At 48.2% G+C, this 27,638-nt stretch overlaps 1 protein-coding gene across 3 annotated transcripts; it reads left to right on the forward strand.

Moving 5' to 3' along the window:
* The first annotated feature begins 252 nt into the window (after positions 1-252).
* Positions 253-27,638, forward strand: VSTM1 (V-set and transmembrane domain containing 1). 3 transcript variants are annotated; one of them, XM_012770840.2, is made up of 10 exons: positions 253-516; positions 4,863-4,895; positions 5,021-5,305; positions 7,358-7,651; positions 12,668-12,706; positions 22,734-22,829; positions 22,913-22,964; positions 23,152-23,189; positions 23,288-23,319; positions 24,844-27,638. In XM_012770840.2, the coding sequence occupies exons 1-10, from the start codon at positions 483-485 to the stop codon at positions 24,961-24,963; spliced, it is 1,023 nt and encodes a 340-aa protein (XP_012626294.1). In that variant the 5' UTR covers positions 253-482; the 3' UTR covers positions 24,964-27,638. The 3 variants fall into 3 exon arrangements, with proteins under 3 accessions (XP_012626294.1, XP_012626296.1, XP_012626297.1); XM_012770842.2 differs by having other exon boundaries at positions 22,737-22,829; XM_012770843.2 differs by having other exon boundaries at positions 7,394-7,651.

Below are 27,638 nucleotides of genomic sequence, written 5' to 3' on the forward strand. Positions count from 1 at the left end.
TATGCACAAACAGATGCTATCTGAGTAACATCTGTAGTCCTGTTAATTGCACGGTGCCAATACCAGTTCTCTGGCTTTGATGATGTACTATTGTTATATTACTGTCGGGAGGAGCTGGCTGTGGGTATGCTGGAACTCTACTATCTTTTGTGAAGCCACAGCTATTTTAAAATAAAAATTAGTTTTAAAAAGTATCTTGGGCAAGACTTCAGATGGGGTAGGATGGACCTCAGAGTGGGCGGAGCCACACACGCAGGATTTTGGGGGAAGATGTGGTCATGGACTGCTTCTTGTTTCCTGAGTCGGTTGCAAGAAGGAAACCGTGCACCAGGGGGTGTGGAGGTCCAGGGGCTCAGAGCAGGACCTCCACCTGCACGTCCTGGGGCAAAGTGGCAGGGAGAGGGCTGTGTCTGCCCCAGGCCTGCTCCTCCTTTGGACTGCAAGACTGAAGACGGGATCTCGGTTCAGGAAGAAGGGGCGCTATGATCACGGAGTTCCTGTCCCTGCTTTGCCTTGGTGAGTCTCCAGGACTGGGGCACACGGGTTTGGATGGCCAGGACAGTGCACGGGGCAGTGGAAGTTAAGCTGGGAAACAAGCAGAAATGATGCCTTGCATGCACGTACTACACGTGCTGGGTCAGATCTGTGGGCTGGGGGTGTCACACGCATTAGCTCTGGCGCCCACACTCAAGAGATGGGGCCCCCGACTGCAGAGACATGTGGCGCCGCCCTCTGTGTGCTCAGCTGGGGAACGCAGAGCTCTGATGGGATCTGGGGGTCCGTGTCCTCTAAACACCATGGCACGCCCATGAATGTTCCAAAGCAGTAGGGAAGGGCTGGGTTGTAAGATCTACACAAGGTGCAAAGTTGTGAATAAGAAGATTTTCTGAGCAGGCCTATGCTTAGGCTGACTTTAAGCATCCTCAGTGTGAACCCAGTGTAATCAGGCAGACCTCAGATTGTGGAAAGGGAGATCTGGATTGTGATCTTGGCCCTATGACATAGGAGCTGTGGACTTTGCACGAGCAGCCCCACCTCACCAAGCCCCTGTTCCTCCCTGTAGCAGTGGGCAGTGTGGTGGACCTCAGCATGCTTCATCTGCCCCAGTTCCTTCCTCCTTCTCTAGGGGTGACTCCACCCCGCCACACGCTTGTGCCTGAGGGGTGGCTGTCGACCCCCACGCCCAAGTCTCCAGCCTCAGGACAAGTGAACTGATCAACCAAGACACTGACCTCATCCACCCTGTGTTCATTTCCTGAGGCTGCCATGCCAAAATGCCACAAGCAACAGAAACGTATTCTCTGACAGTTGTGGAGACCAGAAGTCTGAAATCAAGGTGTCAGTGTTGATTGTTTCTGGGGGCTCTGCGGGACTGTTCCCAGCCTCTCTTCCAGCTTCCAGTGATAACTGGCGCTCCTTGGTGTTATTCACCTTGCAGAGACATCTCTCCAATCTCTGCCTCTGTCTGCATGTGGCTGTCTTCCCTCCGTGTCTCTGTCTCTGTCTCTTCTCCTCTTCTTATAAGGACACTGCTTGTATTGGATTAGAGATCAGCCTACTCAGCTAGACCTCAGTTTGGCTTAGCTCATTACATCTGCAAAGACCAAATAATACTGTTTCCACATAAGGTCACGTGCACAGGAGTTAGGACTTGAACCTATCTTTTCAGGGGCACACAAATCAACCCGTATCAACCCCTAACCACCCTTTGGGCCATAATTGTCGTTCCAGGAATGGATCTATGATGCAAGATGAGTCGGTCCAGTTCTGTTGAGAAGTTTCTTAGACTGGCATGGAGGTGCAAACTTCTTTCCTCTATGAGAGGGAGCTTTCAAAGATGCAGGGCTGTAGCTTCTTGCAGCCCTGCTCCCAGGCTGGTGGTCCTATCCAGCCAATGTTCATAAAGAGCTAGATGTGCAAACGTAATGCCTGACAGCACTAAGCCCCTGGAATCGGCTGTTCTGGAGGCCAGTCTCCCACTCCACTGACTGAGTTTGCTTACGTGAGCTAATACAATTCATCATTCTTCGGCTCCACCTTATTTCGTGTGAACTTTTGACATTTAAGCTCATGCATGTCTTGATTAGAAGGGCAAAAGTACTTAACATATATAAAGTTTTAAACAGTTATGGATGCAAAATTCACATAACAAAGTTAGCCATTTAAGAGCGTACAGCTCAGTGACGTTTAGCACATTCGCAATGTTGTGCAACCAACACCTTTGTCAGTCCCTGGACACTTGCGTCAGCCCTAAAGGAAACACTACGCCCACTGGGCAGCCACTCTCCTCTCCTTCCTCCCTGCAATTCCTGATGACCACTGATCTGTTTTCTGTCACTCTGGATGTCGCTTCTCTGGGTATATCTTACAAACGGAATCATAAATGTGTGACCGACCTTTTGTGTCTGGCTCCTTTCACTGAGTATGAAGTCTCTGAGGTTCATTTACAATGTAGCATGTGTCAGAACTGCGTTTCTTTCTATGGCTGAATAATACTCTACATAATAGTTTTAAGCTCTCCAGATGATGTATTTAAAGGATCTGTTAAATTGTAGATCCCCAACAATTGGTAGTTTTTATTATCATCTTTTTCTAGGGAACTGTGGTTGCTAATGTCACCTGTCCCTCCCTACCTTGGTTGAAGGTAATAGCACCTAACTAGCATGCACGTTGCGTAGCTCTTCATTTGACGCACGTAAACATGTATGCAGAGACTGTACTAAGTGTCAAGTGCATGGTAAGTGACAAATGCATGAACCACAGTAGCTGCATGGTGAAGGATAGCTATGTGTAGAGGACCTGCTGAGTAATACAGGTGTGTAAACGGCTGACGTATGTAAAGAAACTGCTAAACGGTAAATACATGGTAAATGGTACTTGCACGAAGATGGTGGATGTACATAGAGCTCGTAAATTATGGTAAGTAGTTGATGTGTGTAAAGAGCTCACTAAATGGTAGATACACGGTCACTGGTAACTTTTGTGTTGTGATTATTTCCTGAGAAGTATGGTTCTTGATGTTGCCATTCCTCCCTACCAGGATTTTCCTAATACTCCAAAGAGCTAACCATACGCCTATCTTCACACTTTGCTTTTTCAATGAGTGTCAATGAGTCTCTTCCCCTTAAGATAGACTTTTCCATTGTAGCCAGTTCTCCTTGGCTGAGTCAAGTGTGATCCTTTATTAAGAATAAAGGAACCACTGTCTGAACAGAAGCTTGGCTGACAGCAGCAATGAGATGACTGACTGTAAAGAGCAGGACCCTGACACCTGGGACCCCTGGCCACCCAGAAGCTGATGTCCTCCCTATCAGTCCAGGCCAATCCTGCAGCTAATGCAGCCTCAGCCCACATCGAGCCCCCACCTCATTCCTTCTCAGTGAAGCTTGGGGGTCCACGTTGCATGTCAGCACCTGGGTCAAAGCAAGGGACACTAGATAACCTCGGGCTGATCACATGCCCCTGTGGTGACCCCTGGCCCCGGCCGGGGGGTGGGTGCTGGCAGCTTTGGTGACTCCAGAAAACAAGAGACAGATGCCCTGAGACACTCTTTTTTTTTTTTTTTTTTTTTTGAGACATAGTCTCACTCTGTTGCCCGGGTTAGAGTGAGTGCCATGGCGTCAGCCTAGCTCACAGCAACCTCAAACTCCTGGGCTCAAGTGATCCTCCTGCCTCAGCCTCCTGAGTAGCTGGGACTTCAGATATGCGCCACCATACCCAGCTAATTTTTTTTCTATATCTTTTTAGTTGGCCAATTAATTTCTTTCTATTTATAGTAGAGATGGCGTCTCGCTCTTGCTCAGGCTGGTTTCGAACTCCTGACCTTTAGTGATCCTCCTGCCTTGGCCTCCCAGAGTGCTAGGATTACAGGCGTGAGCCACCACGCCCGGCCTCTGAGACACTCTTGTGTCCCTAGGAAAAGTCTAGCTTCACCCAGAAACAAACTCTGTGACTGAGGCCCCATTTTCCCCACAGGTTTATAGCTCCCTTCCCAGAGGGCAATTCCAAGACCGGAGCACAGAAAAGGGAGGGGCTCACATATGTACAAATCAAAGCCACAAGTGAGGAGAGCGCTTGGAACCAGAAAATATCTTGAAGGGAGGGGGGCAAATTCTCTCTGTTGGAATGAAGGAGACCCCCCCCCACACACACACACACACACACTCCACTGTAAAGTAACCTTTGGATTAATCAAATGGTAAAGGAAAAAACTGCAATCATGGCAAACGTGAGAAGAAAACCTAAGTCAAGGCCGGGCGCAGTGGCTCACGCCTGTAATCCTAGCACTCTGGGAGGCCGAGACAGGCAGATTGCTCGACATCAGGAGTTCGAAACCAGCCTGAGCAAGACCCTGTCTCTACTAAAAATAGAAATAAATTAATTGACCAACTAAAACTATATATATACAAAAATTAGCCAGGCATGGTGGCGCATGCCTGTAGTCCCTGCCTGTAGTCCCAGCTACTCGGGAGGCTGAGGCAGGAGGATTGCTTGAGCCCAGGAGTTTGAGGTTGCTGTAAGCTAGGCTGACTCCACAGCACTCACTCTAGCCCGGGCAACAGAGTGAGACTCTGTCTCAAAAAAAAAAAACCTAAGTCAATGTTAGATGATTTGTAGACAGTGAAAGAGGGAATCATCATAAAAGCGATTCAAAAAAATCAGAAAATGTTACTGGAATTTTCTATATACACATAACTTCTAAACGACAAACACTGGGACAAAAGTAAAAGGTCAAAGGTAAACCTGAGAAAACACCTGCAAGGAACGTGACAGATTTTTAACAAATTAGTTGTGCATTCTCTGCCTGATTTGCACTCAAAGACAAGCACACGATTTCTCTCTCACCGAGGTTTCTCTTCCAGGGCTGAGTCTGGGCCATGAAGAGGAGAAGAATGGTGAGTTCTCCGCGTACACTGTTTCTTGCTGCACCTCCTGTGTCTTCCTTTAATCCTCTGAATTCCAGGAGGGGCTTTACAGTCATCAAGCTAAAGGCTCACGTTACTCTCTGAACTCTTTCCAGAGAGACTTCCCAAACCCTCCCTCCGCGCCTGGCCCAGCTGGGTGGCCGCGCGCGACAGCAGCGTGACGCTGACGTGCCAGGCTCCCTTCCCGAATGCAACGTTCGAGCTGCGCAAGGCGCACGAGCCTAGGGACCCGCGGGAGCAGAGCTCGGCCGGCCGGGGGGCTGCGTTCCCCCTCTCCCGCCTGCGGCCTGAGGACGCCGGGAGGTACTTCTGCGCCTACAAGACCCGAGCCTCCGACGCGTGGTCAGAGGCCAGCGAGCACGTGCAGCTGGTCGTCACCGGTGAGGACGGCCGTGGCTTCGCTCTCTGGTGCACACCTTCCTTCTCCTGCGGTGGGAGCTGGCGCGGGTAGAAGCCACCGGGAAGCAGAACGGTAGACGCAGCGCCTCCAATGTAGGGGACCGAGCGTGGGGCGAGATCCCCTGCGGGGCGTGAGCGGCCGTGAGGTGGGGGTGGGAGAGTGCTTTAGAACAGCGTCCCCGGGCTTTCTCGCACCAGGGACCAGTTTTCGCAGACTGCGGGTGGGGGGTTGTTTTCGGGATGATTCAAGCGCAGCACGCTTATTACATCTGCAGCGGCTCCCCAGCGCTGGCATCACCGCTCGGCTCCGTCTCGGGTCACCAGGCGTTAGGTTCTCCTAAGGAGCGCGCAGCCTGGGGCTCTCGCTGGCGCAGTGCACAGCAGGGTTCCAGCTCCTGCGAAAGTCTCCTGCCGCCGCTCATCTGGCGGGGCGGGGCTCAGGTGGTGGCTGATCTGGCAGGGCGGGGCTCAGGTGGTGGCTGATCTGGCGGGGCGGGGCTCGGGTGGTGGCTGATCTGGCGGGGCGGGGCTCAGGTGGTCGCTGATCTGGCGGGGCGGGGCTCAGGTGGTCGCTGATCTGGCGGGGCGGGGCTCAGGTGGTGGCTGATCTGGCGGGGCGGGGCTAAGGTGGTGGCTGATCTGGCGGGGCGGGGCTAAGGTGGTGGCTGATCTGGCGGGGCGGGGCTAAGGTGGTGGCTGATCTGGCGGGGCGGGGCTCCGGTGGTGGCTGATCTGGCAGGGGCGGGGCTCGGGTGGTGGCTGATCTGGCAGGGCGGGGCTCGGGTGGTGGCTGATCTGGCGGGGCGGGGCTCAGGTGGTCGCTGATCTGGCGGGGCGGGGCTCAGGTGGTCGCTGATCTGGCGGGGCGGGGCTCAGGTGGTCGCTGATCTGGCAGGGCGGGGCTCAGGTGGTCGCTGATCTGGCAGGGCGGGGCTCGGGTGGTGGCTGATCTGGCGGGGCGGGGCTCAGGTGGTCGCTGATCTGGCAGGGCGGGGCTCGGGTGGTGGCTGATCTGGCGGGGCGGGGCTCAGGTGGTGGCTGATCTGGCGGGGCGGGGCTCGGGTGGTGGCTGATCTGGCGGGGCGGGGCTCGGGTGGTCGCTGATCTGGCGGGGCGGGGCTCGGGTGGTCGCTGATCTGGCGGGGCGGGGCTCAGGTGGTCGCTGATCTGGCAGGGCGGGGCTCGGGTGGTCGCTGATCTGGCGGGGCGGGGCTCAGGTGGTCGCTGATCTGGCGGGGCGGGGCTCAGGTGGTGGCTGATCTGGCGGGGCGGGGCTCGGGTGGTGGCTGATCTGGCGGGGCGGGGCTCGGGTGGTGGCTGATCTGGCGGGGCGGGGCTCAGGTGGTGGCTGATCTGGCGGGGCGGGGCTCGGGTGGTCGGGAGCGTGGGAGCTTTGCCCACTTGCCCGCTGCTCACCTCTCGCTGCGTGGCCGGGTTCCTACCAAGCCACAGACCAGTACCGGTCCGCGGCCCGGGGGTTGGGGACCGCAGTTTTAGAATACAGCCAATTAATAGGGAATCTGAGGTACAGTACGGCTAACGGATCCGGAGGTGAGCTCCACCGAGCCCCAGTTCCCGAGGGAAGGGCATGCCTCGCTCTGAGGGCCTCATGGGGCGGCAGAGGGAGGGAAGACCGTGGGCAAGAGCTTATATTGCATTTCTGTGGGAAGTAACAGGCTTAGGACTGGCTCTGGGCACAGAGGCTGTCCCAGTTTGTCTCGTACTTGGTCGTGGGGTGATTCGGGCAGGAACATGGTGGCCCAGTGAAGGAGGTGGCTGGGAGTGAGGGTTCTGGGTGGGTTTGGTCTGCATTTGCAAAGCATGCTTGAGGGCAAGTCATTTACTAGTTCTACAAATTAACCCACTCTGGAGGGACAGTCCCTCTAAGGTCAGCGAGGCCCCAGGAAGCCAGGGCATCATTTACAGGAAGCAAAAGCCAGGGTTGATAGAGAGGCAGGTGAGGTAGTCCCCAGGTACAGTGGGAATGGGAAGCCCTGGCCTTCCCTTTACCTCCACTGCCTTGTCCTCTTTAGGGTCACTCCCGGAACCTTCCCTCTCACTCAACACAGATCCTGGGACAACTCCTGGTCACAGGACACTCCAATGTCTGATCCCATACAATGGAACTGAATGTATCGCAATTGCCCTGCTGAAAAACGGGGTCCCAGAGCTGTCACAAGTCAAGGAAGTAAGAAAAAACCAAACTGATTTCATGCCCTGGAACGTGACCAGCAATGACAGTGGGAACTACAGCTGTGTATACTACCAGTGTAACTCACCACACTTGGGCTCCCGCCCCAGCAACAGCCTGGAGATCTGGGTGACAGGTGAGGACAGGGTGACAACACTGACCTTTGACACGTATATGCCATTTTCTGTGTTCCAGTCTCCATTACAAGTAACTTAGCCCATTAACTCATTGGACCTCTACTTCCTGTGACGATGGTTGTGTTACCAACTCCTTTCTGCTTATGGAGGTTGGGGAACCTCCCAGTGTCACAAAGACAATTGGCTTCACAGTTACTGTTCAAACATAAATGCAAAAATACTCCCGTTTTATGTCAGAGCAGAAGAGCTAGGAAGACTGACCAGAACTCTATGAAAGATGCAGGGAAGGCAAATAATGATATATGGAGCTAAGATTACAGGTGGCTGGGAAAATAAGAGGAAAATAATGAAGACAGTGGAGAGAAGATGCATAAGAGAGGGTTGTGACATAAGTGACTTGAGATTACAAGGAGGGGAATAAGAAATAATTCTGCATCACTTTGATCTACCATCCATCCACCCATCCACCTATCTATTCATCCACCCATCCACCTATCCACCTTTCCATCCATCCATCCATCCATCCATCCACACATCCATCCATCCATCCATGCACTCATCCATCCATCCATCCACCCGCCCAGCTATCCATCCATCCATCCATCCACCCATCCATCCACTCATCCATCCATCCACCCATCCACCCATCCATCCATTCACCCATCCACTCATCCATCCATCCATCCATCCACCCATCCACCTATCCTTTCATTAACCCATCCACCTTTCCATTCATCCATCCACCCATCCACATATCCTTTAATCCACCCATCCACTTTTCCATCCATCCATCCATCCACCCATCAACCCATCCACCTTTCCATCTATCCATGCACCCACCCATCCATCCATCCTCCCATCCATCCACACATCCATCCATCCATCCACGCATCCATCCATCCATTCATCCACCCATCCACCTATCCTTTCATTAACCCATCCACCTTTCCATCCATCCATCCACCCATTCATCATCCATCCATCCACGCATCCATCCATGCATCCATCTCCCATCCACCTATCCTTTCATCCACCCATCCACCTTTCCATCCATCCATCCATCTACCTTTCCATCCATCCATCCACCCATCCATCTGTCCATCAATCCACCCATCCACCCACCCATCCACCCATCCACCTTTCCATCCATCCATCCATCCACCCATCCTTTCATCCACCCATCCACCTTTCCATCCATCCATCCATCCATCCATCCATCCATCCATCCACCCATCCACTTTTCCATCCATCCACCCATCCAATCATCCACCCATCCACTCATCCATCCATCCATCCATCCATCCATCCATCCACCCACCCATCCATCCATCCATCCATCCACCCACCCATCCATCCGTCCATTCATCCACCCATCCACCTTTCCATCCATCCACCCATCCAACCATCCACCCATCCATCCATCCACCCACCCACCCATCCATCCATCCACCCACCCACCCATCCATCCATCCATCCACCCACCATCCACCCATCCATCCACCCACCCACCCACCCATCCATCCATCCACCCACCATCCATCCACCCACCCACACACCCATCCATCTATTCATCCACCATCCACCCACCCACTCACATACCCACCCATCCATCCATCCACCCACCCACCCATCCATCCATCCACCCACCCATCCATCCATCCACCCATCCATCTATCCACCCACCCACCCATCCATCCATCCACCCATCCACCCACCATCCATCCACCCATCCATCCACCCACCCACTCATTCATCCATCCATCCACCCACCCATGCATCCATCCACCCATCCATCCACCCACCCACTCATTCATCCATCCATCCACCCACCCATGCATCCATCCACCCACCCACCCATTCATCCATCCACTCACCATCCACCCAGCCACCCACCCATCCATCCACCCATCCCTCCATGCATCCATCTGCCCATCCACCCACCCCCTCACCCACCCCTCCATCCATCCATATATCCATCCACCTATCCATTCATCCACCCATCCACCTATCCATCCATCCATCCCTCTATCCATCTATCCACCCATCCATCCATCCACCCATCCATGCATCCACCCATCCATCCATCCATCCATCCATCCTTTCACCCACCTATCCATCCATCCATCCATCCACCCATCCATTCATTCATCCATGCACCCATCCTCCTATCCATCCATCCATCCATCCATCCATCCAACCATCCACCCATCCAACTATCCATCTATCCATCTATCCATCCACCCACCCACCCATCCATCCATCCATCCACCCATCCATACATCCACCCACCCATCCATACATCTATCTGCCCATCCATCTATCCACCCACCCACCCATCCATCCATCCACCCACCATCCACCCAGCCACCCACCCATCCATTCATCCACCCATCCCTCCATGCATCCATCTGCCCATCCACCCACCCCCTCACCTACCCCTCCATCCATCCATATACCCATCCACCTATCCATCCATCCATCCATCCACCCACCCATCCATGCATCCACCCATCCATCCATCCATCCATCCATCCACCCACCCATCCATGCATCCATCCATCCATCCATCCATCTACCCACCCACCCATCCACCCACCCACCCATCCATCCATCCACTCACCATCCACCCACCATTCATCCATCTATCCACCCATCCAACTATCCATCCATCCATCCACCCACCCACCCATCCATCCATCCACGCACCATCCATCTACCCACCATCCATCCATCCACTCACCCATCCATCCATCTATCTGCCCATCCATCCATCCATCCACCCACCCATCCATCCATCTACCCACCATCCACCTATCCACCCAGCCATCCACCCAGCCATCCATCCATCCACTCATCCACCCATCCATCCACCCACCCACCCATCCATCCATCTATCTGCCCATCCATTGATCCACCCACCCACCCATCCATCCATCCACCCACCATCCACCCATCCAGCCAGACACCCATCCATCCACCCATAAACCCACCCATCCACCCACCCATCCGTCCAACCATGCATCCACACAGGCATCCACCCACCCACCCACCCATCCACCCATCTATCTGTCCATCCATCCATCCATCCATCCATCCATCCATCCATCTGTCTGTTCATTCATTAACCACTCAACAATATTTTTGATGGTTTCTGTTGTTTCCAGTAGGTCAGGCTGGCTGTATTAAGGAAAATCCCTGGAGCAACCTTACAATCATCAGTGTCAGGTAGAAGTAGCAACATGTCCACTCAATGGCTAAGACTGGGCTTGGGGCATAGTGAGAAACTGAGCACTTCATGATATTTCACCTCTGATTACTCTCTTTCTAAGGCTCATGATCAATGATCCCTCAACAATGTGCTCATCAGCACAATATTGATTTCATATTGTATCCCCAATAACTTTTTCTTGCAGTCTTAAGAATTGTCACACCCACACTTTAGCCCTAAAAACCCAGTAATAAGTTGCCACTTCTCAACTATGTTCTTTGGCAGATCATCTATTCTTTCCTGATTTCTTCACTTCTTTCCTAGCTGTACCATTACATAGAAAGACAGATGTAGTATCAATGTTTAGTGGTTCATTTTCCAGGTCTGCCTTCCGCATAGAGACTGTTTGCTGCTTTGCAAATCACTTGATTATACTACTCATTATTTATTACAAAAAGGGAGTATGAATGCTTCTGCTACTAAAGAAAATTAATTTAAAGCACCTGGGACAGAAGTGCTGTTCATTCACCCTTCAAATGCAGATACTTTGGTATGTGCTGACATATATAACAGTATCTAATAACTGAGACAGACCAGGTCTCTGGCCAACAGGAGTTTACAATCTCTTTTGAAAGAAAGAAACAAGAACAAGACATGAAATTAATTAGAAAACACATTATAGATGGAGAATAACTGAAAGGTATTATATTAGGAATCTGTGGCTGCATAACAAAACACCACAAATTTAGCAACTTTACACACCCATTTGTTATCTCACAGTTTCTGTGGTCATGAGCCCAGGCACAGCTTAGCTGAGTCTGCTGTTCTGGGTCTCACAAGGATGCAACCAAGGTGCCAGCCAGGCCTGGGTTCTCATCTGGAGAGTGACTGGGGAAGGGTCCACCTCTCCGCCCCTGTGGTTGTTGGCAATATTTGGTTCTTTGCATGTGTGGGATTCAGGCAGATTGCTTCTGCAGAGCTTGCAAGGAGAGAGAGAAGGACAGGGAGAGCCCTGGCAAAATAGTGTTACATACTGTAATGTAATTATGGAAATGACAGTCACCTTTACCATACCTGTTGGTGAGAAGCCATACCTCTCACAGTCCCCATGCTCCAGGAGAGGGGAGGGCAGAGCCCTCGCAATTGGGCAAATTGCAGTTTTCTTTGTTGAGATAGGGAAGACTGTTAAGGAATAGAATTGGAGGGGGGCATTTTAGTGGTGTCATCATAAATATTTTTGTTATTGAAAATAATATCAAACTCAACAAGTTTCTTTTTATTTACTTATTTATTTTTCGAGACAGAGTCTCACTCTGTTGCCTGGGCTACAGTGCCGTGGCATCAGCCTAGCTCACAGCAACCTCAAATTCCTGGGCTCAAGTGATCCTCCTGCCTCAGCCTCCTGAGTAGCTGGGACTGCAGGGACGCACCACCATGCCTGGCTAATTTTTTCTATATATATTTTTAGTTGTCCAGCTAATTCTTTCTATTTTCAGTAGAGACAGGGTCTCACCCTTGCTCAGGCTGGTCTCGAACTCCTGACTTTGAGTGATCCTCCTGCCTCTGCCTCCCAGAGTGCTAGGATTACAGGTGTGAGCCACCATGCTCGGCCTCAAGAAGTATGAAAAAGAGTGATCTGATGCCCTGTGCCTGGTCTGAGGACCCAGGGAGCGCAGGGAAATGGAAAAGACATTCTCTTTTCTGTTTCCCAAAGAGGGCATCCCGTCCCCAAGTAGGATATGAGGACTCATGTTCTCAAGGTTCCCATATAATCACTGTGATCCTTTTCTTGTCTCCTGTTTTCTAGATAAACACGATGAACTCGGAGGTCCCTCAATAAAAAAAGGTAAGATAATTAGAAAGGAGATGCCTTTCCCAAGTAGATTTGCCTCGTGGGATGGGGAATTGTCTTTGCTTAAAGCACATAAGAAGAACCTTTCTCGGTGTTTCCCGGGGAGCTACTGCCTTTCTGGGGCAGTGGCGAGACGGCCTCTTAAGCACTTTCAGGTTCTGAAGACGCGGGTGCGTAGAATGGCACAAGGCACGTCGTCCACCGTGGTACACAAATGAAAACGAAGGTGGAATTTGGGGAGTGAGGGGGGTGAGTTTTTGTGTACTGGTTCGGGGACTCCAGGAGCACCGGGGCACTTACAGGACAGGAACTTTGGGAACATGAGTGATCAAAAACAGGTGAATGTTAAATTCTTTTCCACTGATGTTGCTTGTCGATGAATAATCAGCTGAGATTCTGTCCTCAGAGCTTCTCATAAAAATCAGAGCTTTGGGTGGCATTAGGCGGAAACAGGAACTCACCTAGAGTTTAATGGCCAAACGTATACAGTTGACCCTTGAGCAACATGGAGGACAGGGGCACTGAACCCCCACACAGTTGAAAATTCATGTACAACTTTTGACTCCCCCCAAAACTTAACTCCTAATAGCCTGCTATTGACTGGAAGTCTTACCGATAACATAAATAGCCAATTAGCCCATATTTTCTATGCTATATGTCTTATATTATATACTGTATTCTTACAATAAAGTGAGCTAGGGAAAAGAAAACGTTATTAAGAAAATCAGAACGAAGAGAAACATATTTACTATTTATTAGGTGAAAGTGGATCATGATAGAGATCTTCATACTCTTCATCTTCATGTTGAGTAGGCTGAGGAGGAAGAGGAGGAAAAGGAGGAGGAGGAGGAGGAAGAGGAGGGGTTGGTCTTGCTGTCCCAGGGGTGGCAGAGGCAGAAGAAAATCAGCATCTAAGTGGACTTATGCCATTTCATTCTGTGTTGCTCAAGGGCCAACTGCAATATAAATTGGCTTCTAGATGCTTAATCATCCTTCCTTTCAGCAACTCATAATCTTCCTTCAGTCTACTCCTAAGAGCCAAAATTGTTAAACGTTGTTAGAGCCTAGGCTGGTATAATTAGCTTTTAAAAAGGTATTGTCCAGCGTGTTCTTGCAAGATAGCTATTTGAAACATTTTTATTTCATGTTAGTAGGCTTGGGAAATGACTGCTACTCCAGCACTATGAACACAATCCATGCCAGGAATGTTCTAAGAGAGAGATACAATCTGATAGAGTGGAGGAACATGGACGTGTCAGTAATGAGGCCGGGCACAATGGCTCAGACTGTGACCTCAGCACTTTGGGAGGCTAAGACAGGAGGATTGTTTGAGCCCAGGAGTTTAAGGTTGTAGTGAGCTGTAATCGTGCTCTCTACTGCACTCTAGCCTGGGAGGCAGAGGCCTGTCTTAAAAAAAAAAAAAAAAAAAAAAAAAGGCCGGGTATGGTGGCTCATGCCTCTAATCCTAGCACTCTGGGAGGCTGATGCAGGAGGATTGCTCAAGGTCAGGAGTTTGACACCAGCTTGAGCAAGAGTGAGACCCCATTTCTACTAAAAATAGAAAGAAATTAGCCAAACAACCAAAAATATATAGAAAAAAATTAGCTGGGCATGGTGGCACATGCCTGTAGTCCCAGCTACTCGGGAGGCTGAGGCAGGAGGATCGCTTGAGCCCAGGAGTTGAAGGTTGCTGTAAGCTAGGCTGATGCCACGGCACTCTAGCCCCGGCAACAGAGTAAGACTATGTCTCAAAAAAAAAAAAAAAAAAAAAAATTAGGTGAGAGATCTAGTGCGGTGTGAAAGAGAACAGAAGGTTTTTTTATTTTGAAATCTTTCATCATTTTTTCTTTTGACCTTTTGTTTTTTTAGAGCCAGGGTCTCTCTATGTTGCCCAGGCTGGATTTGAACCTCTGGGCTCAAGCAATCCTCCTGCCTAGCCCTCTGGAGTAGCTGGGATAACAAGTGCCATCACTGTACCCAGCTATTTTTTCTTTTTTATTGGTATATAATGCACATTGCATGAATTAACCCTTATAAAGTGTACAATTCAATGGCATTTAGTGTATTCACAAGGTTGTGTAACCATCACCACTATACAATTCCAGAACATTCTCATCGCCCCAAACGAGATTCCGTACCCATTAACCAGTCACTCCCCATTCCCCAATATCCCACCAGGCCCTGTCAACCATTCAATGCATCCAGTGTGTGTGGTTTTGCCTAGGGTGGACAATCACATTGTTTAAGTGGGTTTATATGTTAATAATATGTGATCTTCTGCGACTAGCTTCTTACACTTAGCGTAATGTTTTCACGGTTCATCCAGATTGTAGCATGTGTGAGTGCTTCGTCTCTTTTCATGGCTGAAGAATATCCCACTATATGCATATACCACATCTTGTTTATCTGTTCACCCGCTGATGGGCGTTTGAGTTGTCTACACCTTTTGGCTAACGCAAGCACTGCTGCTATGCATGTTGGGACACGAGTGTCTGAGTCCCTGCTTGTAATTCTCTTGGGTGCAGTGTACCCAGGGGTAGTATTGCTGGCACATGTGGTAACTGTATATTTAACTTTTTGGGGAACTGTCAAATGGTTTCCCATTGTGGCTATACCTGTCCTATTCCTACCAGTAATATATTGGGTTCCAATATCTCCACATCCTTGTCAACACATTTCCTTTTTTAAAATTGCAGCCATCCAAGTGGATATTATATTTCCTTTTTTTTTTTTTTCTGCAAGGGTGAAATGAAGTTTATTGAGGAAGGACAAGATAGGTTCACAGAGTAAGACCAAGATAGCATTTGCCACAGAATGGAGAACGAACCCCCCTGTCGTAACAAGAGGGCTCTGATCATGGTCTGGGGTCTTGCTTTAGTGTCTGGGTTGGGGCCACCTCGTGGTTCAGACGTCACCATGGAACCACTTTGATGTTGAGTTGTAGTTGTCTGTCCTGTTCTGTTCTCGGTTCTGGGTGTGCTTTTTTTTTTTTTTTTTTTTTTTTTTTTGAGACAGAGTCTCACTCTGTTGCCCACGGGCTAGAATGCTGTGGCATCAGCCTAGCTCACAGCAAGCTCAAACTCCTGGGCTCAAGCAGTCCTGCTGCCTCAGCCTCCCGAGTAGCTGGGACCACAGGCATGCACCACCATGCCCAGCTAAGTTTTTCTATGTATTTTTAGCTGGCCAATTAATTTCTTTCTATTTTTAGTAGAGATGGGGTCTCGCTGTTGCTCAGGCTGGTTTCGAACTCCTGACTTTGAGCGATCCACCCACCTCGGCCTCCCAGAGTGCTAGGATGACAGGCGTGAGCCACCGCGCCCGGCCTCTTGGTGTGCTCTTGGCTGAAGAATGACCAGACACACCAAAAGCAAGGCAAGCGTGAAATGAAGTTGACTGAGGACAGAGGAGATAGGTTTACAGAGTAAGAGCAAGATACTCGCCACAGAACAGCCAACAGACCCCCCTCTTGTCATAAGAGGGTCAGTATTATAATTTTTAAAATGTACTTTCTGAATTCAAGTAGTTGAATGTCACCACAACTCTAAACAGAATGAAATAGCTTTAAGCACAGGCATGGTGTCCCTAGCCTGTATTTTTATGCCTGAAAGCCACCAGAAGGAGACCTTTACCTAGCTGCTATGCAGAGACTGGGGGGGATTTGATCACCTAACCTTGACACAAGGCCAGGCTTCCTTTCTGGTGCCCCTGACTTATTTATGCCCCACGCCACGCTGTGTCTCATGGATTAGTCTGAGTCCAACAGTGCAGTACTTTATCATCTATTTTTGGCAATTTGTAAGCAGTGATGTAAAATTTTGCCAGGATATGTGGACATCTCAGGGTGGACCCAGTTCAGCTGGTATGGGGTCACATGCAGAGGGTAGTTTTACAACAACTTACTTCTCATTTCTGGTGAATTCCTGGGTGAGAGAAACTGTAGGCTGGAAAAGGGGAGGTTTGAAAGGACAAGAGGCAAGGCTTGTTTTTCTGCTTCCATTGAGGGGTCCCGGGAGTCCACACACAGCTGCTCCCGCCCTGTTTTCACGAGTCCACGGAGATGCACTGATCGAACTGCTGCTTTGGAGGCTCCTGGGGTTCGGTTCCGCCAGGAGCAGGCTCTTAGGCAGTATCAGGTGAAAGTGACATTGTGGGGGAGTAAGAAAGAAGGGCTTGGAGGAAAAGAGAGCAAACAAGGGTGGGCCATTCAGGCCCCTCAGATGGCATCTTTTACTCGATCCTGCAGAAAAGTGCTGGCGACACAAGGTCACAGATGCAGGAGGCCAGAGGGCCAGGGCAGCCTTAATCCCACAGACAGCAGTCACGGCTGAGGCGCTTCCCTCGAATTCCAAGGCATTTTGTTTTTTTGTTTTTTTTGAGACAGAGTCTCACTCTGTTGCCCAGGCTAGAGTGAGTGCCGTGGCGTCAGCCTAGCTCACAGCAACCTCAAACTCCTGGGCTCAAGCAATCCTCCTGCCTCAGCCTCCCAAGTAGCTGGGACTACAGACATGCGCCACCATGCCTGGCTAATTTTTTCTATATATATTAGTTGGCCAATTAATTTCTTTCTATTTATAGTAGAGACGGGTCTCGCTCTTGCTCAGGCTGGTTTCGAACTCCTGACCTCCAGCAATCCCGCCTCGGCCTCCCAAAGTGCTAGGATTACAGGCGTGAGCCACCGCGCCCGGCCTCCAAGGCATTTTGGATTCTCCCAGGCACTTTCCCAACGAAGAGATGCGAGTGGTCCCTTTGGAGAGTGAAAGAAACCGTGATCTAGAATGCATACAAGTGGTGGAAGGGTTTGGGAACACGGGTGGGCAGAGGGACACGGATGGAATCCGTTACAGAGGGAGATGATGTGGATGGGATATTGGGTGAGACAATGATGCTGACAACTACAATCTCGTTATCCTACACAATGCGTCAGCCTCTAGACCAAGTGCTTTAAAGCCAGTATCTTTCATCCCGGCCTAACTCTTCAAGTTAGGAATTATTTTCTCCCTGCCCCTTCCTTTTATTTAACCAAATAATAGCCTATTCCGGAAAGGGAAGGGGACATTTATGACGTCTGTAAGTGGGAGACTCAGTATTAGAACTCAGGCATGTCTTATCAATAATTCTCCACTCCTTTTGCTACTGCTTGCTGATCAATTAAGAAAAGCCTCAGTGGGCACAGTGGCTCACGCCTGTAATCCCAGCACTCTGGGAGGCCAAGGTGTGCAGATCGTTTGAGCTCAGGAGTTCAAGACCAGCCTGAGCAAGAGCAAGACCCCGTTTCTACTAAAAAAAATGAAAGAATTAGCTGGACAATTAAAAATATATAGAGAAAAAAAAATTAGCCAGGCATGCTTGTAGTCCCAGTTACTAGGGAGGCTAAGGCAGGAGGATCGCTTGAGCCCAGGAGTCTGAGGTTGCTGTGAGCTAGGCTGACGCCACGGCACTCTAGCCCGGGCAACAGAGTGAGATTCTGTCTCAAAAATAAAAAAGGAAAGAAAGAAAAGTAAAGAAAGAGAAGAGAAGAGAAGAGAAGAGAAGAGAAGAGAAGAGAAGAGAAGAGAAGAGAAGAGAAGAGAAGAGAAGAGAAGAGAAGAGAAGAGCCTCATTTCAAGTAGGTGGTTTAGATAGAGATAGAAAGAATAGATATATTAGGCTGGGCGCGGTGGCTCATGCCTGTAATCTTAGCACTCTGGGAGGCCGAGGCGGGTGGATTGCTCAAGGTCAGGAGTTCGAAATCAGCCTGGGCAAGAGCGAGACCCTGTCTCTACTAAAAATAGAAAGAAATTAATTGGCCAACTAACATATATAGAAAAAATTAGCCGGGCGTGGTGGCGAATGCCTGTAGTCCCAGCTACTCAGGAGGCTGAGGCAGAAGGATAGCTTGAGCCCAGGAATTTGAGGTTGCTGTGAGCTAGGCTGACGCCACGGCACTCACTCTAGCCTGGGCAACAAAGCCAGACTCTGTCTCAAAATAAATAAATAGCTATATTAGATAGCTAGATGACAGGTAAGTACATGGGTAGACAGATATAAAGATAGAGATGATAAGATGTATAGATTAGATAAAGGACAGGTTAGATGGATGATAGGTAAGTGGATAGATAGATAATTCCATATATATATACACATATGCAGATAGAAAGCTAGTGAGGGGACCAGGTGGGGGCTGGGTCAGAGACCCTCTGCTGGTGCCGAGGACCAGACGTTGCAAAGCGTCTCAGACCTGGCTCTGCAGTGTGACCTCAGATCGTCGTGTACCTGGGAAAAATCTTAAGAGCCAAAGCACACACACAAAGGTAGGGAGGGGCCTGGAGAGGTGTTTCTATAACTACTCAACTTTTTTTTTTTTCGGCATATTATGGGGGTACAGATTTTAAGGTTTCAATAAATGCCCATTTCCCCCCTCCCCCCAAAAGTCTGAGTCTCCATCATGACCATCCCCCAGATGGTGCACATCTCACTCATTATGTATGTATATACCCGCCCCCCTTCCCCGCTACTCAACTTTTTGTCTTCAATCATTTTTCTTCTTCCTACTCCTTGAAGTTTTACCACGTGTTTCTTTATTCAAGCATGAAGGAAAGCCACACACAGGAGGAATTGTGTGGAATCTACTGCCCGGCCTCAACTACGTGCTGCTTCCTCGTTGTAACACTATATACGCTTTGGGTACAGTTCCGTTTTGTAATTCCTGGACTCACCCATAGGCATGTCCTTTACCAATGAGATGGAAATATTGATACCAATCTTGCAGGGTTGTTGTAAGAATTAAAAATATTATGACGTAGACTTGCCTATAAATATCGCTGAGAAACTAGTTCCTTTTGTTGGTGGAAATTTTCTCTCTTGAGAACGATGGTTTTTAGTTTTAGTCATTCTTTTCTACCCTTGTCTAACGCTGTTCTCACCCGGAATCCTCCCTGAGTCCTTCCAACTGGTCCCTTGTCACCGGGGAGTCTCAGGGAATGGCATGAGACTCCCCACTCCCACCGGCATGGTGCCCTCCCAGCATAAGTGAGCCCATCGAAACGTGACTGAAGGGAGGAGCAGAGGTCACGTCTGTATTAGATGGGGTCTTCCGGGGAGAAAGAACCAGTAGAATATAGACGTGTATACATGCAGAGAGATTTTCTTTAAGGAATTGTTGGCTCACATGACTGGGGGGCTGGCAAGTCCAAAATCTGCAGGGTAGGCAGGCAGGCTGGAGACCCAGGGAAGACCTGACGTCGCAGCTTGAGTCGGAAGGCAGTTGGAGGCAGAGCTCCTACCTCCCCCCGGGGGTCTCAATCTTCTCTCGCAAAGCCTCCGACTGCTGGGATGAGGCCCACCTGCCAACTGCCGAGGAAGCTGCCTTCCTCAAAGGCTACTGATCCACGTGCTAATCCCGTCTAAAAATACCTTCACAGCCACACCCCACCGGGTGTTTGGCCAAACCGCTGGGCACGATGGCCTGACCAAGTGGACACATAAAATTAACCATCGTGATGTCCTCTGTTGTCCAGCATGACAAGACAGAGTGTGGCCAGAGGGTGGCACTACTCCACCACCACTTTTCCATCTAGAAAGCGACTTCCTGTCAGCACGGCCTCGGGCTGTGAGCTGAGGGAACCCCGGCTCTGTGTGGAGACTCACAAAACCCACAGTCACTAACGGAACCTTCTGGGGCTTACTTATTAGGCTTGCCCAGGTTCCGTGGATGGCGTGGAGGCCGTTTAGCAGACCAGAGGAAGACAACCAGCCTAGAAAAGCAATTAAAGCTTTGTAGAATTTCTTTTTTTATTGTAGTAAACATAACACAACATTTATATAACATAAATATATATATATAACATTTACATAACATAAAATTCACCATTTTAAAGTGTGCAATTCAGTGGCACTAAGTACTTTCACCATCTTGTGCAACCTTCCCTGTTATCTGGTTCTAGAACTTTCTCATCACCCTAGATGGAAATCTAATACCCCTGAAGCAGTCCACTCCTAGGGATACACCCAAAAGAAATGAAAAGAGTTTTTCAAACAAAAACTTGTATATGAATGTTCTTAGCAGCACTATTTACAATAGCCAAAGGGTAGAAACAACCTACATACTTTTTTTTTTTTGGAGACAGAGTCTCACTCTGTTGCCCCTGCTAGAGTGCCGTGGTGTCAGCCTAGCTCACAGCAACCTCACACTCCTGGGCTCAAGCGATCCTCCTGCCTCAGCCTCCCGAGTAGCTGGGACTACAGGCATGCGCCACCATGCCCGGCTAATTTTTCTATATATTTTTAGTTGTCCAGCTAATTTCTTTTTATTTTTAGTAGAGACGAAGTCTCACTCTTGCTCAGGCTGGTCTCGAACTCCTGAGCTCAAACGATCCACCCACCTCGGCCTCCTAGAGCGCTAGGATTACAGGCATGAGTCACCACACCTGGCCCAACCCAAATACTTCCATTAATGTTATTGTCTATCCTTTGGTTTTTAAAAAGTGAAACACTAACATCTTCCTTTAAAACAAGGAAATGTTCCTTTATTTCTTACACTGCTCTCCTTCACGTGTACCATTCCCGCCTCTGGAGTCCCCATGTTGTGGATGTTGGTCTAGTCTCTACATCTCTTAACTTTCTTTTCATAACTACAAACATTTATTCTACATTCTTAAATAATTCCTGAAGCCCATTTCCTAAATTAATAATTCAATTTTTAAGAGTATCCATTTTGTTGCTCATCGCCCCTGATAAATACTTTTCACTTTCAAAACCTCTTTCTTGTAGTCAAATTGCGCCCTTTTGTCTCTAGCTCTTTTCAACTTGAGCTCCAAACCCATGTTGGGGTTGGCTTGCAAAGTCTCGGGGCACTTTTTACCTTTGTTCATTCTGTTACAAGATTCGAGAGAGTTGGTTTTCCTCACTAGTCGAGAGGCCATTCCTGGTCTACCATTAACAGTTGGGATGCTGCTCACTGGGTCCCTGATTTACAGAGTGAAGTTTGCCCAGGAGAATCCTTTTCCTCGGGCAGACTTTGCATTTTGTTTCCTTCCCCGCTGCCCCAGGAAGTCGTAAACACCAGAGCCACGGCAAATGCCCTCATGGCCTCCGTCAACCCCAGGCCTCCGCTCTCCTGTATGGTTTCTTGTCTTCAATTAATCTTTCTCTCCAGAAATTTCTAACTTTACTGTCAGCTCATCATTGCCTGTAAGAAAATTCAGAAAACATTTCTGAGCTAAGAATGTGAGTTGTTTTGAGCCAGAAGAGTTCACGTGTCTAGTCCGTTCTATGACCAGAAACAATAGCAAATTCTTTCCCAGTGTCAGGGAGTGAAGAGAGGTCGGTGGACGGGTTCAATATGCCGTAGTGAAAGCAGAAGGTAAGAAAACGATTCTTGAGCTGGGTGACAGTCTAAACTTTCATTCATCTATTATTGGACTCGTCACAGTCTGTGTAGCATTACAGTAAGTTGGGTAATGTTCATCTCACTAGACTATGGGTTCCCTGGGACGGGTTCAGAATGTCATTTGTCTGGTACATTCACCCCCAAAGCTGAGCACAGAGCGACCCTGACCTTGGGGTCAACTGGCTAAAAGGTTGTCATACCTGCATCAAACCCATAATGACTGTGTGGCTTTGGGCAATTGTCTGTATTCCCTAGTGCCTAATTTAGTTATGAATTTTCGATATAGGGATAGTAAATCTGTCTCGGGTGGTGAGACAGAACATATCGGAAGCATCGAGCACGGGGCTGGCTCACGATAAATGATCCGCATTATCTCTATGCACGAAAACGTTCACTGGGAATTTCCCGCGCCCAAGGTGGGGCTGGGTGCACTGACCCATTTAATCCCCCTACCATCTGATGGAGTCGCTCCGAGTGCCAGCCTCACTTCACAGGTGAGGGGACAGCCCTGAAACTCCCCTAGCAATCGGAAGTTCCAGCTCTCGGAGCCGCAGATCCGAGTCTGGGAGCCAGGCGGTCTGTCTGGCTGCCCCAGGCTGTTCCCTGCAGTGCGTTTCAGGAGCCAAGCTCATTCTCTGGCCTGCCCTTCCCCAGCAGACACCAGGATCATCTTTTTCGCCCCTGTCAGCTGCATCTCCATCATTCTCCTCTTCCTCTCGGTCGTCTGCATATACAGGCACACTCAGCGAGGTGAGTTCAGAGACGGAAAGGGAGAGAGGGAGAGTGAAGGATTTTCCCAGCAGGTAAACTCCTCCCTGTGTTTGTTTTTGTAGGTTCATCAACGGAAGAACCTAGAGCTTCAACACATGAAGAATCCGCTGAGAGGTAGATAGACTTGACATAGCTCATCCTCCCCTTAATTCACCACCATTCTTCAGACACCGTGACTGGCACGCCTAGCCCCACCCAGAGCCCCCAAGCCCAGCCCGTTCTGCGACCTCCCTCCTCTCCTCGCCAAAGCCCCAAGCCTTCATTCAGATTCCATGCCTTCTTGTGTTTTTCTCTCTCTCAGTACCAGCCATTCCGAATCTCCCAAGCCGGATGCTACAGGTAAGTGTTAAGGGAAGTGGAGAGAATTAGGGGACAGAAAGACCAAGTTGTAACTCCTACAACCTAAGCGCTCACTTTTTTCTCTCGCTCACGTGCAGATGTATCCAAGACGGAAAGGACGTCTCTCTTGGTGAGTTCTCCCGCTTCGGGATCCTCCGAGACGTCACTGACCACCAGGGGCTGGGCCTGTCTGCCTCCTGGTTTAGCCCATGCTATGGCTGTACCGACGCCCCCAACTCACGCCATGGACGGGAGGCCAATTAACATCGTGTTTAAAAACATGTGCTTTGAATTCCAGCTCCCACTGTCTACTATTTATCACCTGTGTGGGCTTAGACAAATCACGAAGTCCCTGTGACAAATCACAAAGTCCCTTTCATTTCATCTTGTAGCTAATGGGGATCAAAACCCCTGTTTAAAAGGCTTGTGCAAACCCAGTGGTGTCACTAATATAAAGGGTTTTTCAGAGTTTCTGGCAAATTCTAAATGTCATATGGTTGGCATCAAAGCATCAACGAACAAATGGTTACTCTGGTCTGTTTTTCTCTTTTCTTTTCCACAAAAAACTGTACATATTTAATGCCACAATTTGACGTGCTTGGAGATAAATATACACCCGTGAAACCGTTGACCATTGTCACTATCGATGCCATAAACGTATCCATCACTTCCAAAGGCCTCCTCCTGACCTCTGGAGTTTTCTTTCCCTCTTTTGAGCTGAGACCTCAACATAAGAGCTACCCTTTTAGTGAAATGTTAAGTATACAATACAGTATTGTTCTTCGCAAGATCTGTGCTATACAGTAGCTGCACAGAACTTACTTATTTTGTATAACTGAAACTTTGTACCCTTTGATCAACACTTCCCCGTCACCTCCTTCCCCAAGCCCCTGGCAGCCACCATTCTACTCTCTGATCTGGTCTGTTTTATTTTTATTTTTCTTTGTTGATACCTAGTATTTGTACATATTTATGAGGTACATGTGATATTGTGGTATATGGATACAATGAGTAATGGTCAAATCAAGGTTTTTAGGAGATCCATCACCTAGGATGGATGTCATTTCTTTGTGTTGGGAACATTTCATGTCTTCTCGTCTAGCTATTCTGGAATATAAAATATGTTGTTGTTCACTATAGCCACTGTGCTGTGCTGTTGAACACTAGAACTTATTCCTCCCATCTTCATAAGATCTGGCCTATTTTAAATGTTCAGTTTATGGCATCAATTGACAAACCACTGATAATAATATTACAAGAATATAACATTGCAGAATCAGTAGTTGTCAGTTGGTAGTTGTTATTCTCAATATCATACATTTGCACTGATTTTAATTGATTGTATTGTTTTACTAATGCTATAGTCAAACTCCTCATGCTCCTGCAAGTGCAGCCGTTCTAGAATGGCGCTGTCCAGCGGAACTCCCTGCAGCAGTGGGCATGTTTCATGCCTGTGCTACCCGAGGCAGCAGGCTCCGGCCATACGCGGCTATTGTGCGTTTGAAATGCATCTGGTGCAACTGAGGACCTGAATATTTAATTTAATTTAATTTTAGAGTTAATGTAGATTTAAATAACCATATGTGGCTAGCGGCTACCATATTGAATCACTCAGCCCTAAATGCTCATCTGTGTCCATCTCTTTTCCCCAAAGACTGAAGATCCCCAGGGAGTGAGCTATGTGGAGCCAAATGTCAGCGCACTGTCTGAGGCAGCTTCTGCCCCCACCAAGGAGCCCCCGGGATGTGTTGAATACACAACACTGAAAGTGTAGAAAGAGGATGGCGAGACCCCTTGGAGGAGGATGGAGTGAGGCCGTTGGAAATAAGGAAACCTGGAGACTCTCTGTCCCTGGCTCCTACTCCGTGTCAACCAAATTAAGCTCTTCATCTTTAAAAAATCTGACTTATTTGTGGATTACCCATGCCCAAGAGCCCCACCACACTATCTCTACCCCACGTTTCCCCACAGAACAATTCAAGGAAAGAATACTGATCAACCATCCAGCAAGCAGTTATTGAACACCTCTGGGAAGCACACGCAAAAAAGGAAATGGTCAAATGGATTCGGTTCCCTTTGATGACCTGTTTTACCCCATGATGGGGAAATAGAAAAATTAAAATACAGATGTCGGTAATAATTATGCAAAAACAGAAGCTAGAGAAAAGAAAATGCTATTAAGAAAATCATAAAGAGAAAAAAGTGTATTTACTGTTCATTAAGTGGATCACCATAAAGGGCTGTATCCTCTTCATCTTTAGGTTGAGTTGGCTGAGGAGGAGGAGGAAGAGGAGGGGTTGGTCTTGTGGACTCAGGGGTGGCAGAGGCAGAAGAAAATCCACGTGTAAGTGGACCCATGCCTTTGAGACCCATGTTGTTGAAGGGTCAGCTGTATGTTGTTGCAAGGATTTCTCTGAGTGTTGACTTTTTTGTTACAAAGTCACTGAACGGTCACATATCTATAAACACAAATATGTGAGCTTTGCTTCCAAAGTTGTGTCACTCAGTCAAGTTTGAAAGTCATTTTTAAAATATAGGAATAGGCTGGGTGGTGTGGCTCATGCTGTAACCCTAGCACTCTGGGAGGCCGAAGCAGGAGGATCGCTTGAGATCAGGAGTTTGAGATCAGCCTGAGCAAGAAGGAGACCCCATCTCTACAAAAATAGAAAAAAATAGCCGGGTGAGATGGCACGTGCCTGTAGTCACAGATACTCAAGAGGCTGAGGCAAGAGGATCCCTTGAGCCCCGAAGTTTGAGGTTCCAGTGAGCTGTGATGACACAACTGCACTCTGCCCACGGGCTTGGAGTTAGACTTTGTCTTAAAAAAAAAAAAAGGAATAAATGGAAGTGTTCAGATTTAGAATGTTTATTCAGTACAAATATTCATATTCTTAGCTCAACAACATCTGTTGGATAATTTTTCTCTTTTTAACTTTTAAATTTTGAAATAACTCAATCATAAAAACCCAAATAATATAAAAGGAAATATGCATAGAGACCCTATTTTCTAGACATTAACATTTTGCTTTTTTTTTTTACTTCTACCACTCCCAATCTATTTTCCTTCCTCTCATAAACAAAGGTAAACACTCTCCTCAGCACTGTACGTTAGTCTTGTGCATTTTAAAATACTTTTCTAAAGAGGCATCTCTTGATAATCAGTTTGTGGTAATACTTACGTAATTAAAATATACACATACGGGCCGGGCGCAGTGGCTCACGCCTGTGATCCTAGCACTCTGGGAGGGAGGCAGAGGCGTGTGGATCCTTTGAACTCAGGAGTTTGAGACCAGCCTGAGCAAGAGTGAGACTTTGTCTCTACTAACAAAAATAGAAAGAAATTAGCTGGACAACTAAAAATATATTTTAAAAATGAGCCGGGCATGGTGGCGCATGCCTGTAGTCCCAGCTACTCGGGAGGCTGAGGCAGGAGGATCACCTGAGCCCAGGAGTTTGAGGTTGCTGTGAGCTAGGGTGACACCACAGAATTCTAGCCCAGGCAACAGAGTGAGACTCTGTCTCAAAAAAAAAAAAAAAAAGAAGAATATATATGTATATATATATATACACACATACACGCATATATGGAATCATATTGTATACTAAAATCTTTAACTTTTTTATTGTCCTCAATATTTTGCTTTTGAGATTCATTCAGTGATTTTGGTAGATCTAGTCCATTATTTACTGAATAGAATTCAGTTGTTATCCATACTATGGAATGTTATTCAGACATAGAAAAGAATGAAGTACTGTTACATGCTACAACACAGATACACCTTGAAAAATTATGCTAAGTGAAAGAAACCAGATGCAAAAAGCCACATATTGTATGATTCCATTTGTACAAAATGTCCAGAATAGGCAATTCCTTAGAGACAGAAAGTAGATTAGTGGCTGCCAGGGGCTAGGGGGGAGGGAGTAATGAGAAGTGACCACTAATGAGAATGGGGTTTCTTTGGGGGACAATGAAAGTGTTGTGGAGTTAGACAGCAGTGATGCGTGCACAGCCTTGTGAATATACTAAAAAATCACTGGATTGTGCACTTTAAAACATGGCTTTGATGATATGTGAGTCATATCTCAATAAAACAAATTTTAAGGAAGAACTGGGTTGCATGCACTAACTATGGTCTCTTTATCCTTTCCCTGACTGCTGGACATTTGGGCTGTTTCCAGCTCTGCACTATCAGCAAAATGCTGCAGGGCACGTTCTCGTGCCTGCCTTCTTGTTCACACGTGTGACTTCCCCAGGGCATGTATTTAGAGGTAAGATCTGTCTTCTATGATGTCTACATCTTTAATTCCATTAGAAGGGGCAAATTGATAACTAAAGTGATTTCACCTATTTATACTTCTATCAACAATATATGTTTCCAATTCCCCACTTCTTTGATAATGTATAAATGTATTAAATTTTCTAATTTTTGCTGATTAAAATATGTGAAA

The sequence above is a fragment of the Microcebus murinus genome, chromosome 32 (genome assembly GCF_040939455.1).
Source record: "Microcebus murinus isolate Inina chromosome 32, M.murinus_Inina_mat1.0, whole genome shotgun sequence".
NCBI lineage: Eukaryota > Metazoa > Chordata > Mammalia > Primates > Cheirogaleidae > Microcebus > Microcebus murinus.